We start from the raw sequence: 14,671 nt of genomic DNA, 5'->3' as shown, positions 1-14,671 counted from the left end.
GATTTGCCTATTAATTCCTTGACATCTCAATAATGCACCTCACACTGCAGATGTATATGAACATTCAAAAAACAGATGATTAGTGCTTTTGAGCAGTATTATAGAGCACACTGTCCTTATTTACTGTCATTCCCCATCCTGCCAACCTGTCTTTGGTGTACAACCTCTCCAATATAGCCAGTCTTAGAATGAATATCTATTTTGGGGCCCCATAGTTGTTGCATACTACTCTTCTCCATGGTACTTTCTGAAACACCCCTGCTAATTGCTTATAAATACTTTTTATGGAAAATTTTGGCTGTGACATTATCAAATCAATACTCATCCCTGCTTTCTCAATATACTTTGCAGCCTTTAGGATCTTTTGAATTATCCAGGAACCTTGCTTTGGGATTACCTGCCATGCCACATCCCAATACTTGGAATACTGAGAGCAGCAATGGCGGCACTACAATACTTGGAATCTCTACGAAATGAGCATCCAGACCTTTCTGATTGGCACACTAAGCTTGCAGATCTGTACCAACGCAAGCTCTGGCACCAGCTTTCTCTCAAGCTCGAACAGTTCGTCGTTCTTGCTGTTTTCCAGGCTGGTGACACACTGATACAACTGTATCACAATTTCATCACTGATTTTGAGACAAATATCAATCTTCTGAAGCTTGCACATTTCGCTGTAACCATTTCTAGACAATACTCGGAGAAAGAAGCTGCAATAGGTTACCTGGAAGGAGCAGCTGAGAAACTTCTAAATACTAAAAAGACACGCATAGAGGAGCCAAAAGTTTATACTAAGTTGCAGATTGCCCTATTTAAGATTGAGCAAGTGGACCAAAAAGAGTGCAAGAAGCTTTTAGAAGAGGGGAATGCTACACTTGAAAGCATGACGGATGTTGACCCCTCTGTTTAAGCTAGCTACCATTGAGTTTCATCACAGTATCATAAAACTCGGCAGGAGTTTGCAGAATTTTACAAACGTGCTCTACTCTATCTTGAATACATTTAAGGGGACTCTCTTTCGGAGTCATTCAAGCTGGATTTGGCGTTTGATATGTCCTTATCAGCATTACTGGGAGACAGCATATACAATTTCGGGGAGCTGCTTGCTCATCTAATTATAAACAGTTTCGTACGGACACAGTTTGAATGGCTATATCATATTCTTGAAGCATTCAACACTGGTGTATTAGCTTTTTACAGATGCAGCATTTGCTCTATTAATATTAAAGATAATTAAGAAAGTCTAAAAAAAAAAAAAAAAAAACAGAGAGAGAAGAATTACCTCTGGCAGGTTCGCAAGAAAGTTAGATCAATCATCCAGCATTGTCATTTGGTTACTTCAAAAGTTCCATTTCTCAAAAGAGCAGAACAGGACCGTTTTTCTGGAAAATGAAGGATACTATTTCATATTTATTTCTTGAATGAATGTGTATCCCCATTCAATTCAGTAACGTAAGGTGACTGTTGTTGTTGTTTTTTTTATTTTAAATGAAGCACATTTTAATAAATAATACTCACTCCGTTCCAAAAGGATTGCCCTCTTTTGACTTGGCACAAAGTTTAAGAAATAAAGAAAGACTTTTGAAATGTGTGGTTCAAAACAAGTCTTAGATATTTGTGTGGCTGTAAATTATCTCATAAAGTTAAATTGTTTCTAAATATAGAAAGGAAACAATCTTTTTGGGACAGACTAAAAATGAAAGGAAGATAATCTTTTTGGATAGAGGGAGTATGGTGAATTGATTGATTAAAATAAAGGTGGAAATTCAAAAAAAGGGAGAAAAAGATAATTGACTTTCTAGGCTATAGAGATGTGTCACATTACCTTGTTTATAAATATATGTGTGTGTGTCTATAAATATATATATATATATATACACACACATGAGAGTGTGTGTATATATAATGTCCCCTTATCTATTAAGGGGATACTCCTGCATGAGAGTATCCCCTTAAAAATATTCTAAAAGTGAAAAATAATGTCCTATATATGCCATATATATATATTCCTGGCCTGCATGAGAGTATCCCTTAAAAAATATTCTAAAAGTGAAAAATAATGTCCTATATATGCCATGGATTATATATATATATATATATTCCTGCATGAGAGTATCCCTTAAAAAATATTCTAAAAGTGAAAAATAATGTCCTATATATGCCATGGATTTTTGTGATTTCCATTATGTATTTTGATGAATATGGCAAATTAATAAAGGTAATAAAATATCACATTGAAGTATACGTTTGAGTGCTACTGCAAATGTTAAAAAATGGAATAATTTATTAGACATTAGACACTGAAGAGAGTATGGTATAATTAAGAGATTGTAAGGCGTGACATTTCAGTTTTTTAGAAATGGTTAAGAAAGAACAATGTGTAATTAATGTTAACACACATAAATGAATGAATAAGAAATAGGAAAACTTGAAAAGAATGATAGAACAAGCCAAAAAAGGAGAAAAAAGATAAATAGGTTTCTAGGCCATAGAGAAGTGTCATATCACCTTGTCTATGCTTAACTTTATATTATATATAGATTTATTCAAATCTACTATGCAAGCTCTAAAATTGCTAATGACTGTTTTCATTATTTCTAAACTGTAATCTTAACTCATTTGAAGTTTCAATTCGATTTTTTTTTTTTAAATTAATACAAAGTTGTTTTCTGAGTATGTAATTGAAATCGTTGAAACACGTAGACAAAATTTAAGGAAGATTGGAGATGATTTTAATTGTTTAGAGTCAAAACTCAAAATTGAAATCGACTTGGAAAATATCACTACCACAATGTATATCACTTGTATATATCACTGTATATTGCCTTATATGGCTGGGTAGATATAACACTGAGCCTTACATGACCGGGTAGATATACTCACCGAGCCTTATATGGCCGGGTAGCTGTACTATTTTATTGTTTACCTGATATGGGTCAGAAGCAGGTATACTCTCAGATCATCATTGACTCTCAGTTACATTCAATTGTTTACATATATCAGTTCCGTTTCAGTTATAGTTATTCAATTACCTTACATACTCGGTACATTATTTCGTACTAACGTCCTTTTTGTCCGAGGCGCTGCATTTCATGCCTGATAAACAGATAGATAAGCCTCCTCAGTAGGCGTTGCCAGAGTTCAGCTTGACTTGTAAGCTCCATGTCATTCAGAGTTGTCAGGTCTAGAGGTTGATATGACTCATGGTGGTCTTATCGGCCCGCAAATGTATATATATCTTTTGGGTTGATTTCTTTCAGTTTGATACATACGTTATCTTCAGATTTCTACGAGATATGGCCTCGTTGGCCTAAGACATTATAGATGGCTATATAGTTCGGCTTTGTCGGCCCAGTTGTTTCTATGTATGTCAGTTGGTTTGAGTTACAAGATGGTACACTCAGTCAAGTAGGCACCGGGTGCCGGGCTAGCTTCCCTTGATTTGGTGCGTGACAACGACGTTGAATTTGGGTGGTTTGCCTTTGATTTCACTATTGGATCATGGAAGAACACTTAGAGAGGTTTTAGGGACGGTGTGGGATGAGATCTGGTCGAAAATGACATAGAATGAGCCTCCACCGCTTTTAAATAATTGGATAAGCATCCACCGCCAAGGATTCACGGTGGCTTTCACTCTCTATAAAATCGTTCTACGGTGAGACTGTCACTGTGAAATTATTCTATGCCCCGTAGAATCACCATAAAACACCACCCAAAAAACCAACTTCCTACCTACAATCTACGGTGGACTTCCACCCTTTGAAGGGCCGTGAAACTATTTCACGGTCCGTGAAACCTCCCCATGGCTTCCGAACTTCGACGAACTTGTTTTCTTCTATTCGTTAAACCTCTAATCCTTACGATACTTACTTAACACTTGATAAACCTAGTTTGAGCACTTGTATCCTTAAGATTGACCTTGATTTCTGAGCTTACGTCGACCAACTTACAACACACTTAATATAAGAAAAATACGGAATGTAACATCCTCCCATCCCCTTCCCACCGACTTAAGAACATTCGTCCTCGAATATAGAGGCATACAAGAGAGAAATTAACTCTTACGGACTTTACGAAATTTCGACAGAGTCTTCCCTGTAAGCAGGACTATTCCTAACCTGTCAAACAACCAGAAAACACGGACCACAAACAAGTAATAGCGTCTCATCGGGCCTCACATGGCCATCAAACGTCAAAATAAAATCATCATAAACCGTAACTTACCTCATATACAAAAAACTATGCTCGTGGAAATGTTATAACACCTCACCTCATCACTACAAATACCTCACATTTAACCCATATTAAGTACTCCAACGTCCCATTTTAAGTGTTTAAATTTTTACCATATCTATAAAAAGAACATTAATTAAGTATAAGATATAATTTATTAAATTATTCTTATTTTTGTCTCGCATTATATTGCTCCTATTAATTGGAAAGTGAATGCAATTAATTATTTTTCACCTTGTTAATAAGAAAGGTAATATTGAAAAAATTGTCTTAATTTTTTAGATTGATAGATATTTTTATAACTCAAACGACACTTAAAATGTAGCACAGAGTATTTATTCGCAATGCTTAAGCTGGAAAGATAAAAATATCTCACACCCTAATAATTAGAGGTAAATTCAAAGTTTACTATAATAATTAAAAATGAGTATCTTATTAATTATATGTGTACATATATTCGAGCTTAAAGTCAAATGGATTAGGTTGAAGCCAAGGAATTCTATCTGATGACACCATTACCAAACATTTACTCAGTCAAGTTCAATGCTGTAGCAGCTTATGTTTGCCTCCCTAAGTACTCTTTCTCATTGTATTTTTACTTGTTGTAGTCTTGTTATAGACCGATTCATGGCTTATACGTTGTACTTATTCTTTATGTTCAGCAGAAAACTAGACAAGTATAATTCTCGCATCTCAAATGACACTCTGCACCCAAGGCTTTTTCAATTAAATGTAAGTATATATACACAAATTATTCAGGAACCTTATCAAATACTAGTACAATTCCCTTAACTCGAGAAAACCAGAAAGGAACCTTAAAACAAACAGAGAAATGTGTTTTGCTAGCTTGTTCAAGGACTAACACAATCTACAATCATAGTGACCGAAGCCTCAGAGTAATTCACCAACTTATTGAGTTTAACAAAGTTGGCCGAAAATCCATATCTTTGAAATAAAGAGAGGGATTCATGATCTTCACGAACCAATTCACTATTTGCTTTTGAAAAAATGGAGTCACCTTGATTTTGATCTGCCTTGTTTTGCAACTTGGCAATCTCATTTGTCCACATATCTATCAGCCCAGACATTCTGCTTTAATTTCCTTCAGGTATATATGTAACACTACTGCAACTTCACAAGAGAAAAGAGAGCTTAACTATTTTTGTAGATGCTTGGAAATTTTGTTGTGCCTTGAAGTATCACCAAGTCTCTTATTTATATATATAAGGGTGTAACTGTAATGCAAATGACAGGATAGGAACGTAGGTAGTGTGATGTTTGTAGGCCGCCCACATATTTCTATTAGCGTTTTACTTGCTTTTTCGATGATGGATTTCTTTTTTATATTTTTATATCTTTGCTTTTTGCTGGTGGATTCACAAACAAATGTTTGTGTGCTATTTAGATGGAGGATTTGGATGGCCAAGACTGAAAGGAAAGTTCAGGATGGGTCCAAAAACTGTGGATCCAAAGTGGGGTGCATCTAAGCCTGGCAACCGGTTCCAACCGGAACCGGACCGGTAACCGGTTAGGGAACCGGCCGGTTCCGGTTTACCGGTTTGAAACTCCAAATCAGAACCGGTCCGGTTTTAAGTAGTTAAAATCTTTTTTTTTGTTTTTTGTATTATATATATATATATATATATATATTATAGTATTTATTAGTATATTGTAGGTATATTTACATATGTTATACAACTTTATAATTAAAGTTTAAATATTTACTGACTAACAGGCTAATAGCAAGTCAGCAATACAGAATAGTGCTTTTCGTATACTACTTATATACTATATATACTTATATATAGGTATAACTTAATATATATACTATATATACTTATATACTATATATACTTAATATATATACTATATATATTTATATACTATATATACTTACTATATATATATTTATATACTATATAAGCTCTATGTAATGAAATACAACTCAACCAGCAGATCAAGCGCCATGGTCTTAATGAAAGACAACAGCTAGGAGAATTTTGTGGACAGTTTGGATTAGATATGCCACAATCTTCGAAAAAGCCTCATAGGCACAAGAAAAAATATAAAGACTTCCAACAATGGAAAGAAAAGCGATTACAAAAAAGAGCTAGGCGCAAAAAGTCTTTTAAAGAAAAGAAGGATTTTATTAAATCCAAAAATCCCAAAGCCTGTTATAAGTGTGGCAGAGTAGGTCATTTTTATAAAAACTGCAAGGTTAAGGAAAAGATTAAAGCCCTTAACATAGATGATGACCTTAGAGAATCTTTATATAAGATTTTATTAAATTCAGACCCAGAACCAGAGGATGATTCTGGCAAAGAAAGTGATAATTCTCCCAACCCTCCTTCAGATGAAGATATTAGGGTATTAGGTGATGAGAGTTATATCTCGACCAGTTTGGATGGTGAGTGTCAACCATGCCAATTAGGGCAATCGTGTGTCAAAACCAAGGAAGATGATGAGTTTTATAAACTTGTTTCCCAATTTACTGAAAATAGTATTCATGTTTTAGATGGTAATAACCTCTTTGATCTCCTTAAATATATTAAGGATCCCAATCTTAGGTCCCAAATTATAGACCAAATAGGTTCAAAACAGCAGCCCCAAGAAGAACAAACTGCTGTAGAAATCAGAGAACCTACAGGACCTTACACTATGACTGGAGTCAAAAAACTCCTCCAAGAACGCCGGAATATCATCAGTACACCGGCAACCACTCAAGATTTAGAAAGAGAGGTTTATAACCTTAAACAGGAAATATCCACCCTTAGGAGACAACAATTGACATTAGATCAACGTGTCTCACAATTAGAAGGAAAAGGAAAAGGAGTAATCATGGAACCACCTGTACATAGACAGGTGGATAGTACTCCAGGAGATTCTTCAATTAATAATTCAGGGGAAATGATTATCATAGAAAAAGGAGAAAGTAGTGGTCCTAGCACCAACTTTTTGACTAAACTAGACATCATTACCTCGTTTAAATTTTTTATAAAAGTTACTCTTTTAATAGATTATAATTTCAAAAAAGAATTTACTGCCCTAGTTGATAGTGGAGCAGATTTAAGTTGTATTCAAGAAAGATTAATTCCTTCAAAGTATTTTCAAAAAATGACTCATAGTCTTCGGTCTGCTAGTGGCCAAAAAATGGGTATTACTTATAAATTACCCAAAGCTTATATTTGCCAAGATAAGGTTTGTATCCCTGAAAACTTTGTTTTGGTAAAAGATATTTCTAATCAAGTGATTTTAGGCACTCCATTTATTCATAAACTATTTCCAATTCAGTGGATGGATGACAAAGGTTTTACAGGAACCTATGAAGAAAAACCAATTAAATTCCAGTTTATAACTGAACCTTTTTCAAGGATTTTAAATGAAATCAAAGACAGGTTGATAAATAAACATCAACAAATTAATTTTCTTAAACATGAAATTTACACTCTTCAAATTGATGATATTTTGCAAAATCCCAAATTACAGGAAAAAATTGAGCTTATAAAAAAATAATTTTCTCTACAAATATGTAGTAACCATCCTAATGCTTTTTGGGATAGCAAAAGACATATTGTCACTCTTTCATATGAAGAGTCTTTTTCTGAAGATAATATTCCCACTAAGGCGAGACCATGTCAGATGAATTCCGAATATTTGAAATTATGTAAAAATGAGATTACTACTCTTTTACAAAAAGGTCTCATAAGACCTTCGAAATCTCCATGGTCATGCACAACTTTTTATGTTAATAAATATGCTGAACAGGAACGAGGAGTTCCAAGACTGGTGATAAATTATACACCCCTTAATAAAGTTTTAAAATGGATTAGATATCCTATTCCTAATAAAAAGGATTTACTCGATCGTCTTCATAATGCGATCATATTTTCTAAATTTGATTTAAAATCAGGTTATTGGCAAATCCAAATAGCCGAAGCAGATAAATATAAAACTGCTTTTAATGTCCCGATTGGGCAATTTGAATGGAATGTTATGCCTTTTGGACTGAAGAATGCCCCTTCAGAATTCCAAAAAATTATGAATGATATTTTCATGGCTTATAGCAATTTTATTATTGTCTATATAGACGATATTCTAGTATTTTCAAACACTGTGCAAATGCATTTTAAACACCTTGATATATTCAAGAAAATTATTATTCAAAATGGTTTGGTTATATCTAAACCAAAAATGTCACTTTTTCAAACAAAAGTCAGATTTCTTGGTCATAATATAGAAAAAGGAAAAATTATTCCTATTAATAGGAGTATTGAATTTGCTTCTAAATTTCCTGATGTTATCACTGATAAAGTCCAACTTCAGAGATTTCTTGGAAGTTTAAATTATATTTCACCATTTTATGAAGGTTTGGCAAAAGATACATCTATTTTATATGATAGATTAAAAAAGATCCCAAAACCTTGGACTGATGCTCATACGCAAGCAGTTCAAACAATCAAGAGGAAAGTTAATAATCTTCCTTGCCTTATTTTAGCCAATCCTAACTGGATTTTTTTTTATAGAAACTGATGCTTCTCATATTGGCTATGGAGGAATACTTAAACATCTTTCTCCAAATGATAAACAGGAATATTTAGTCCAGTTCTATTCTGGTAAATTGAATAATAGTCAAAAGAACTATGCTACTATAGCAAAAGAGATTCTTGCTATAGTAAAGTGTGTTCTTAAATTTCAAGGTGATTTATATAATCAAAAGTTTTTAATAAAAACTGACTGCCAAGCAGCAAAATTTATGTTTAATAAATACTGCAAACATGATGTTTCTAAACAAATGGTTGCCAGATGGCAAGCTTTATTAGCTCCATTTGATTTTGAAATTCATTATAAAAAGGGATCAGATAATAGTCTCCCTGATTTTCTCACTCGAGAATATTTAAGTTCATAACTGTCATTTTCCCATTTGCTGGATGAGACCTACATTAACACCTCCCTCTAATAGAGGAAGGGGAAGAGGACAAAAGGGAACAAGCAGAGGTACTATTCTCGCCCAAATGGGTAACAGAAGGCTAATAGCCGACAATATTGCAGAAACTTCTGGTAATACCCAGAAACAAATCACCTAAGCTGAATATCTTGCTTTTATAGAAGCACAGAAAAAAGGAGATAATATGCCTCCATCATATTCCAGTGCTCTCATAATATATACTATATGTACTATATATACTTACTTATATACTATATATACTTATATACTTATATACTATATACTATATATACTTAATATATATACTATATATATTTATATACTATATACTTATATACTATATATACTTATATACATGTACTATATACTATATATACTTACTTATATACTATATATACTTATATACTATATATACTTATACACTATATACTATATATACTTAATATATGTAATATATATATTTATATACTATATATACTTACTATATATATTTATATACTATATATACTTATATATGTTTAAGTATACTATTTAACTTATATATATATATATATATATATTATAAGTATATTCTTAGTATATTTTAGGTATATTCCTAACTTAATAAAAGTAAAAATATGAACACAAGTAAATAGAAGAAAGCTCAATGAGCCATATATTTTATTCATTCTTGGATAACATTTATTTGCAAGTTGAATTTTTTTTTAACTTGCAAATAATACATGAGTTGTACAAAAATAGTAGAATAATAAAATCACCAATTTTGAACCATTTCGTTAATTTCCCCCACATCATATTCGGTCATGGAAATATCTTCAAAGTCTTCCATTTGGTCCGGTCCACTAGCTATCAAATCTTCAATTTCTTCCTCTTCGCCTTCCTCCGCTTGTAAGTTTTGGTTGCGTCGCTCCGATCTAATCCAATCGCGAATGCACACTAGTACTTGCAAGCTAAAGCCGGATAATGAATGTCTATGGTCTTCAATTTGCTGTCTTCCTTGGCTAAATGCGCTCTCCGAAGCCCGGTTGATACTGGAGCCGTAAGGATATCTTGAGCCATTCTTGAAAGTACCAAATAGCTTGCCTTGTACTTCTTCCACCATGCTAAGACGTCCAAATCATCTTGTTGGTTGATATCCACATTTGGCTGCATCAAATAAAAGTTATATTCATCAAAATTTGCAGTAGAAGAAGAAGTTGGCTGTGAATGTAAAACTTTTAAACCCGACAAGCCCTTTTTGCTACTCTGAGAAGTAGTAGGGCGTAGAGCAACGGGTGTAGCACGTTCTTCCAAACTAGAATAATGAGTAAAAACTCTTCTAAACTCATCATCAATAGCGAGATCGGCTTCAGCTAAAGATGGTTGGACTCCCTCTTTAATTTCTAAAAATGTATAAATTTGACTAACCAAATTTTAGTAAAAGACATTTTTAAACAAGGATTTAAAAGGGAACCCAATATAAATAAAGTTGGGATGGGAAAAAAATACTTCTTAAATTTGATTGTCATTTCAAAAATAGCCACTTGATAATCGGGTTTATATTTATACTCTTGTAAAACTCTAGCTATTTCCGCTAAGTAGGCTAAAATTCCGGTTACCGTGGGATAGAATTGTCTAGAAAAAGCAAGAGTTGCATTATAAAAAATTTCTAAGAGGTCAACACATTCTTTAACATCTTCCCAATGCGCATAATTTAACCAATCATCACTATCAGTATTATATTTGTTGTGAACTTGTTGTATGGGAATCCTATACTCATATGCTTGTTGTAGCATAATGTAAGTGTAGTTCCACCTAGTCTCAATTTCTACTTGAATTTTCTTAGGTCTAAGGTTATTTTCCACACAAGCATTCTTAAAATCTCTAATTCTTCCCCTATTAGCATTACAAAAAAGAAACGCAACCGCATCTCTAACTTTTTGAACAGAATCATCAAAATGCGCAAAACCATCTTTAATAATTAAATTTAAAATGTGACAACTACATCTTACATGAAAAATATTTCTTAGCGGAGGGTTTAGTTCTCTTTTTATAAGACCTATCGCCTTTGTATTATTAGAAGCATTATCTAAAGCAATACAAAGTGTTTTTCTATAAATGTTAAAAAATCTCATAATAGTAGACATTGAATCGGCTAAAATTTTTCCATCGTGATGACCTTTTCCTTCGTCATATAAAAAAACTATAATTCTTTTTTGCATAACCCAGTTGTCATCAACCCAATGACATGTAATAGCAAAAAAATCTAAATGGTTAATACTAAGACCCAAATCAGCGGTAAGACAAACATTACAATTTAAAGAATTAAATACATGACGCAAATAAAATCTATATTTTTTAAACAAATATATAACATCGGCTCTACAAGTACTTCTAGGAATACCCTCAAATAACGGATTATAACAACGTTGAATGTAAGTAACAAACCCCAAACCCGAGGGAAAGGAAAATGGTAAACAATCATAAGCTACCATTTTAGCTATTTCTATGCGTTTTTTTTTCTTGTCATACTTAAAATTTCTACCGATTCGTGGGTCCATCGTCATTTGAATCCCCCCCCCCCCCCCCCCCCATTTGAACCGGTTTGCTCTCCCCAAATATCCATATGTTTGGTTCTCATATGAGCATTTAGTGTACCCGTTCCACCATCTTTACCAGTTCCTTGCTTAAAACTAAATACTTGTCTACATATGTTACATGTAGCTGATTGGTTTTCCATATTCTTAGTCATAAATTTCCAAACTTTAGCTGTTGGCTTACAAGTTCTAGGCGGTTTGTCTTGTGTATGTGATTGTGCAGGACATGTATCTCCTATGAGATTTTCGGGGGGTTGTGTTTCATCATCATCATCATCTAAGTCTTCATCAAAAGTGTCGGTAAAATGTTGTTGCATTACCTCATGACCTAAATGTGGATTATTTCCACCAACATCAATACCTAAATTAGGTGTTTCTTCCACAAATGTTTCCTCATTAAGCGCACCCCTAACAATACGACTATTACTACCGGCACCACGTCTTAATCTCTTTGACATTATTAAATAGAATTAATTTAAATCACAATCAAATAAATCACAAGAAAATAAATTACAATAAATTAAATTGCGTAAATTAAATTGCGAAAAATAAATTGCTAGAATTAAATTGCGAAAAATAAAGATAGAGTTGGAACGAAGGTACCAAATTGCCGGATTAATTTCCAACAAAGTGAAGGCGGCTAGAATTGAAAATCCACCAAAGCTACTTCGGATTGTTACAAAATCACCAACTCCACCAACAATATTATAATTGCAAAATTAATAATTGAAAGTTGAAACTATAATAAGACTTTGTGGCTAATTATTGCAAAGTAACTATAATTGAGAGATTGAGATTTGAGAGAAAGATGAAGAAAAGTGAATTGATGTGAATTAAAATGAAAATGAAGAAGGATTTATATAGGGGTGGGGATGGGTTAAAGTGTTAAAAAAAATAATTTTGGGGGCCAAAAATTAAAAAACTGACCGTTTGGCAACGACCATTTTTGCAAATGGACCGTTGCCAACGGTCCATTAACGGACATTGCAGCCCAACGACTCTTTCCTTTTTTTTTATTTTTAATTTTCACCGGTTTAACCGGTCCGGTTCCGGTTTAACCGGTTCCGATTTTCAAAATATCAGAACCGGACCGATAAACTATTACACGGTTAACCGGTTCCGGTTCCGATTTAGCCGATCCGGTTACCGGTTAAAACCGGTTAACCCGAACCGGTTAACAGGTTTAGGTGCATCCTGAGAATCGCAAAACCGTGTGCTCTATTTTATCCCTTTTCGACCCACAGTTCTATATATTTCTTTCAGGTGTATTAAATAATGGGAAAATGACACGTATACACTACTTTGAAAATACATTGACTGTAGTCAACAATTCAAGTTGGCAATGGATATACAATTTCTATGCGAATATACTAACATAAAACATCACTTCAAAATGTGATTTATAATCTTGGATATATATTCAAATTTAATACACAAGCATCTGGAATTGCTAATGATAGTTTTCACTATTATCCTAAGCAGTAATTAATATTAAAAATTCGTATTTTCTCCGTCCCAATTTATGCGATACTTTTCACTTTTCGAAAGTCAATTAAATTAAACTTTGAAGCTAAATTGAATTAGATTAATTCAATATTTTCAGATTAAATTTATATATTTGAAAATTACATGAAAGTACTACAAGTTGCAACTTTTCTCATTTTGATGAAAAAAATACATCTTAAAATATTGGTCAAAGTTCACGCAGTTTGAATCTGGATAAGCAAAAACTATCACATAAATTGGGACAGAGGGAGTAATTGTTTTTTGAGTATGTGATTGAAATTCGTTGTAAAACACCTAGACAACATATATCACAAGTATATATCAGTATATATGCCACGACTCGTTTTCTAAATAAGTTACTAATTGATACTTAGTGGTCGTTTGGTTTGAGGTCAAAATAGTCCCGGGATTACAATCCCGGGACTAATTTATACCATCTGTTGGTATTATTTTATACCATCTGAAAGATGGTATAAAATAATACCAGTATAAGTGAGTTAAGAAGGTATAAGTTGAGTTATTCCAGCACTAATTTTTATACCACGTTTGGTACAAGGTATAAAATAATCCCGGGATAAATCTATACCTTATACCAAACGTGGTATAAAAATTAATACCGGCATAACCCATGTTATACCTTAAACCAAACGACCACTTAGTGTATAAGTTGACCGAGCGAACCTTATTAATTAACCTGTTCTATTATAATTCAAGATGTATGCAACCATCACCGTTTTATAGCGAAATAAAACTTATTATTTGAAACCCGAATTCAAATAAAACTTCTGAAAGCAAACTATTTATTTAATATCTAGATTATCGTAAAACATAGTGTAGAATGGTACCAACACCCAACTCTAACATCAGCTATGAAGCATTTACTTTTTGAAGAACTGACGAACTGCACAGGACACTGGTTCCTAGTTAATCAATAAACTAAATAAGAAATAAATTGTAGAGAAAGAATAATGAATCCCACTGAATGCAGAACTGAAGCACATCAAGTAAATTGTTGGAATGAACGAAATCATAGCTTATTGTGCGTTCACCTGCAAAGAGAATGTCAGTACAATATTTTTGCCATTCAGTGAGTATCTTCGACTCTCTCAAGGCAAACACGTGACTTAAGACGACATGAGTGCATATGATAACTGTGAAGGCAGTTTAAAGCGTTAGATTTATCCTGAATTTCCTACTTTATTTAGATTCTATCATAATTGTGTTTTATTTCAAAAATGTATTTTTTATGAAAAAGGTTTCCTTGATGGAAAAAATCTCTTCCATATTTGAATAATCCTTTCTTAGAGAAAAAGTTTCAGATTTCTATAAATTGAACATTGTCTCTTTTACACAAAAAGAGAATATCATCCCCAATATAGTTACTAAAATAGTCTTGTTTAGTTTTGGGGCC

The 14,671-nt window shown here is 33.1% G+C and overlaps 1 protein-coding gene across 1 annotated transcript; it reads left to right on the top strand.

The window, feature by feature from the left end:
• Window positions 1–368: 368 nt before the first annotated feature.
• LOC132606547 (26S proteasome non-ATPase regulatory subunit 13 homolog A-like) lies at window positions 369–1,270 on the top strand. Its single transcript, XM_060320114.1, has one exon. It carries the CDS (start codon window positions 440–442, stop codon window positions 908–910), a length of 471 nt encoding a protein of 156 aa, XP_060176097.1. The 5' UTR covers window positions 369–439; the 3' UTR covers window positions 911–1,270.
• The last annotated feature ends 13,401 nt before the right edge of the window (window positions 1,271–14,671 follow it).

This window comes from Lycium barbarum, chromosome 8, assembly GCF_019175385.1.
Source record: "Lycium barbarum isolate Lr01 chromosome 8, ASM1917538v2, whole genome shotgun sequence".
Lineage (NCBI taxonomy): Eukaryota > Viridiplantae > Streptophyta > Magnoliopsida > Solanales > Solanaceae > Lycium > Lycium barbarum.
This window is presented reverse-complemented; position numbering and strand designations above follow the sequence as displayed.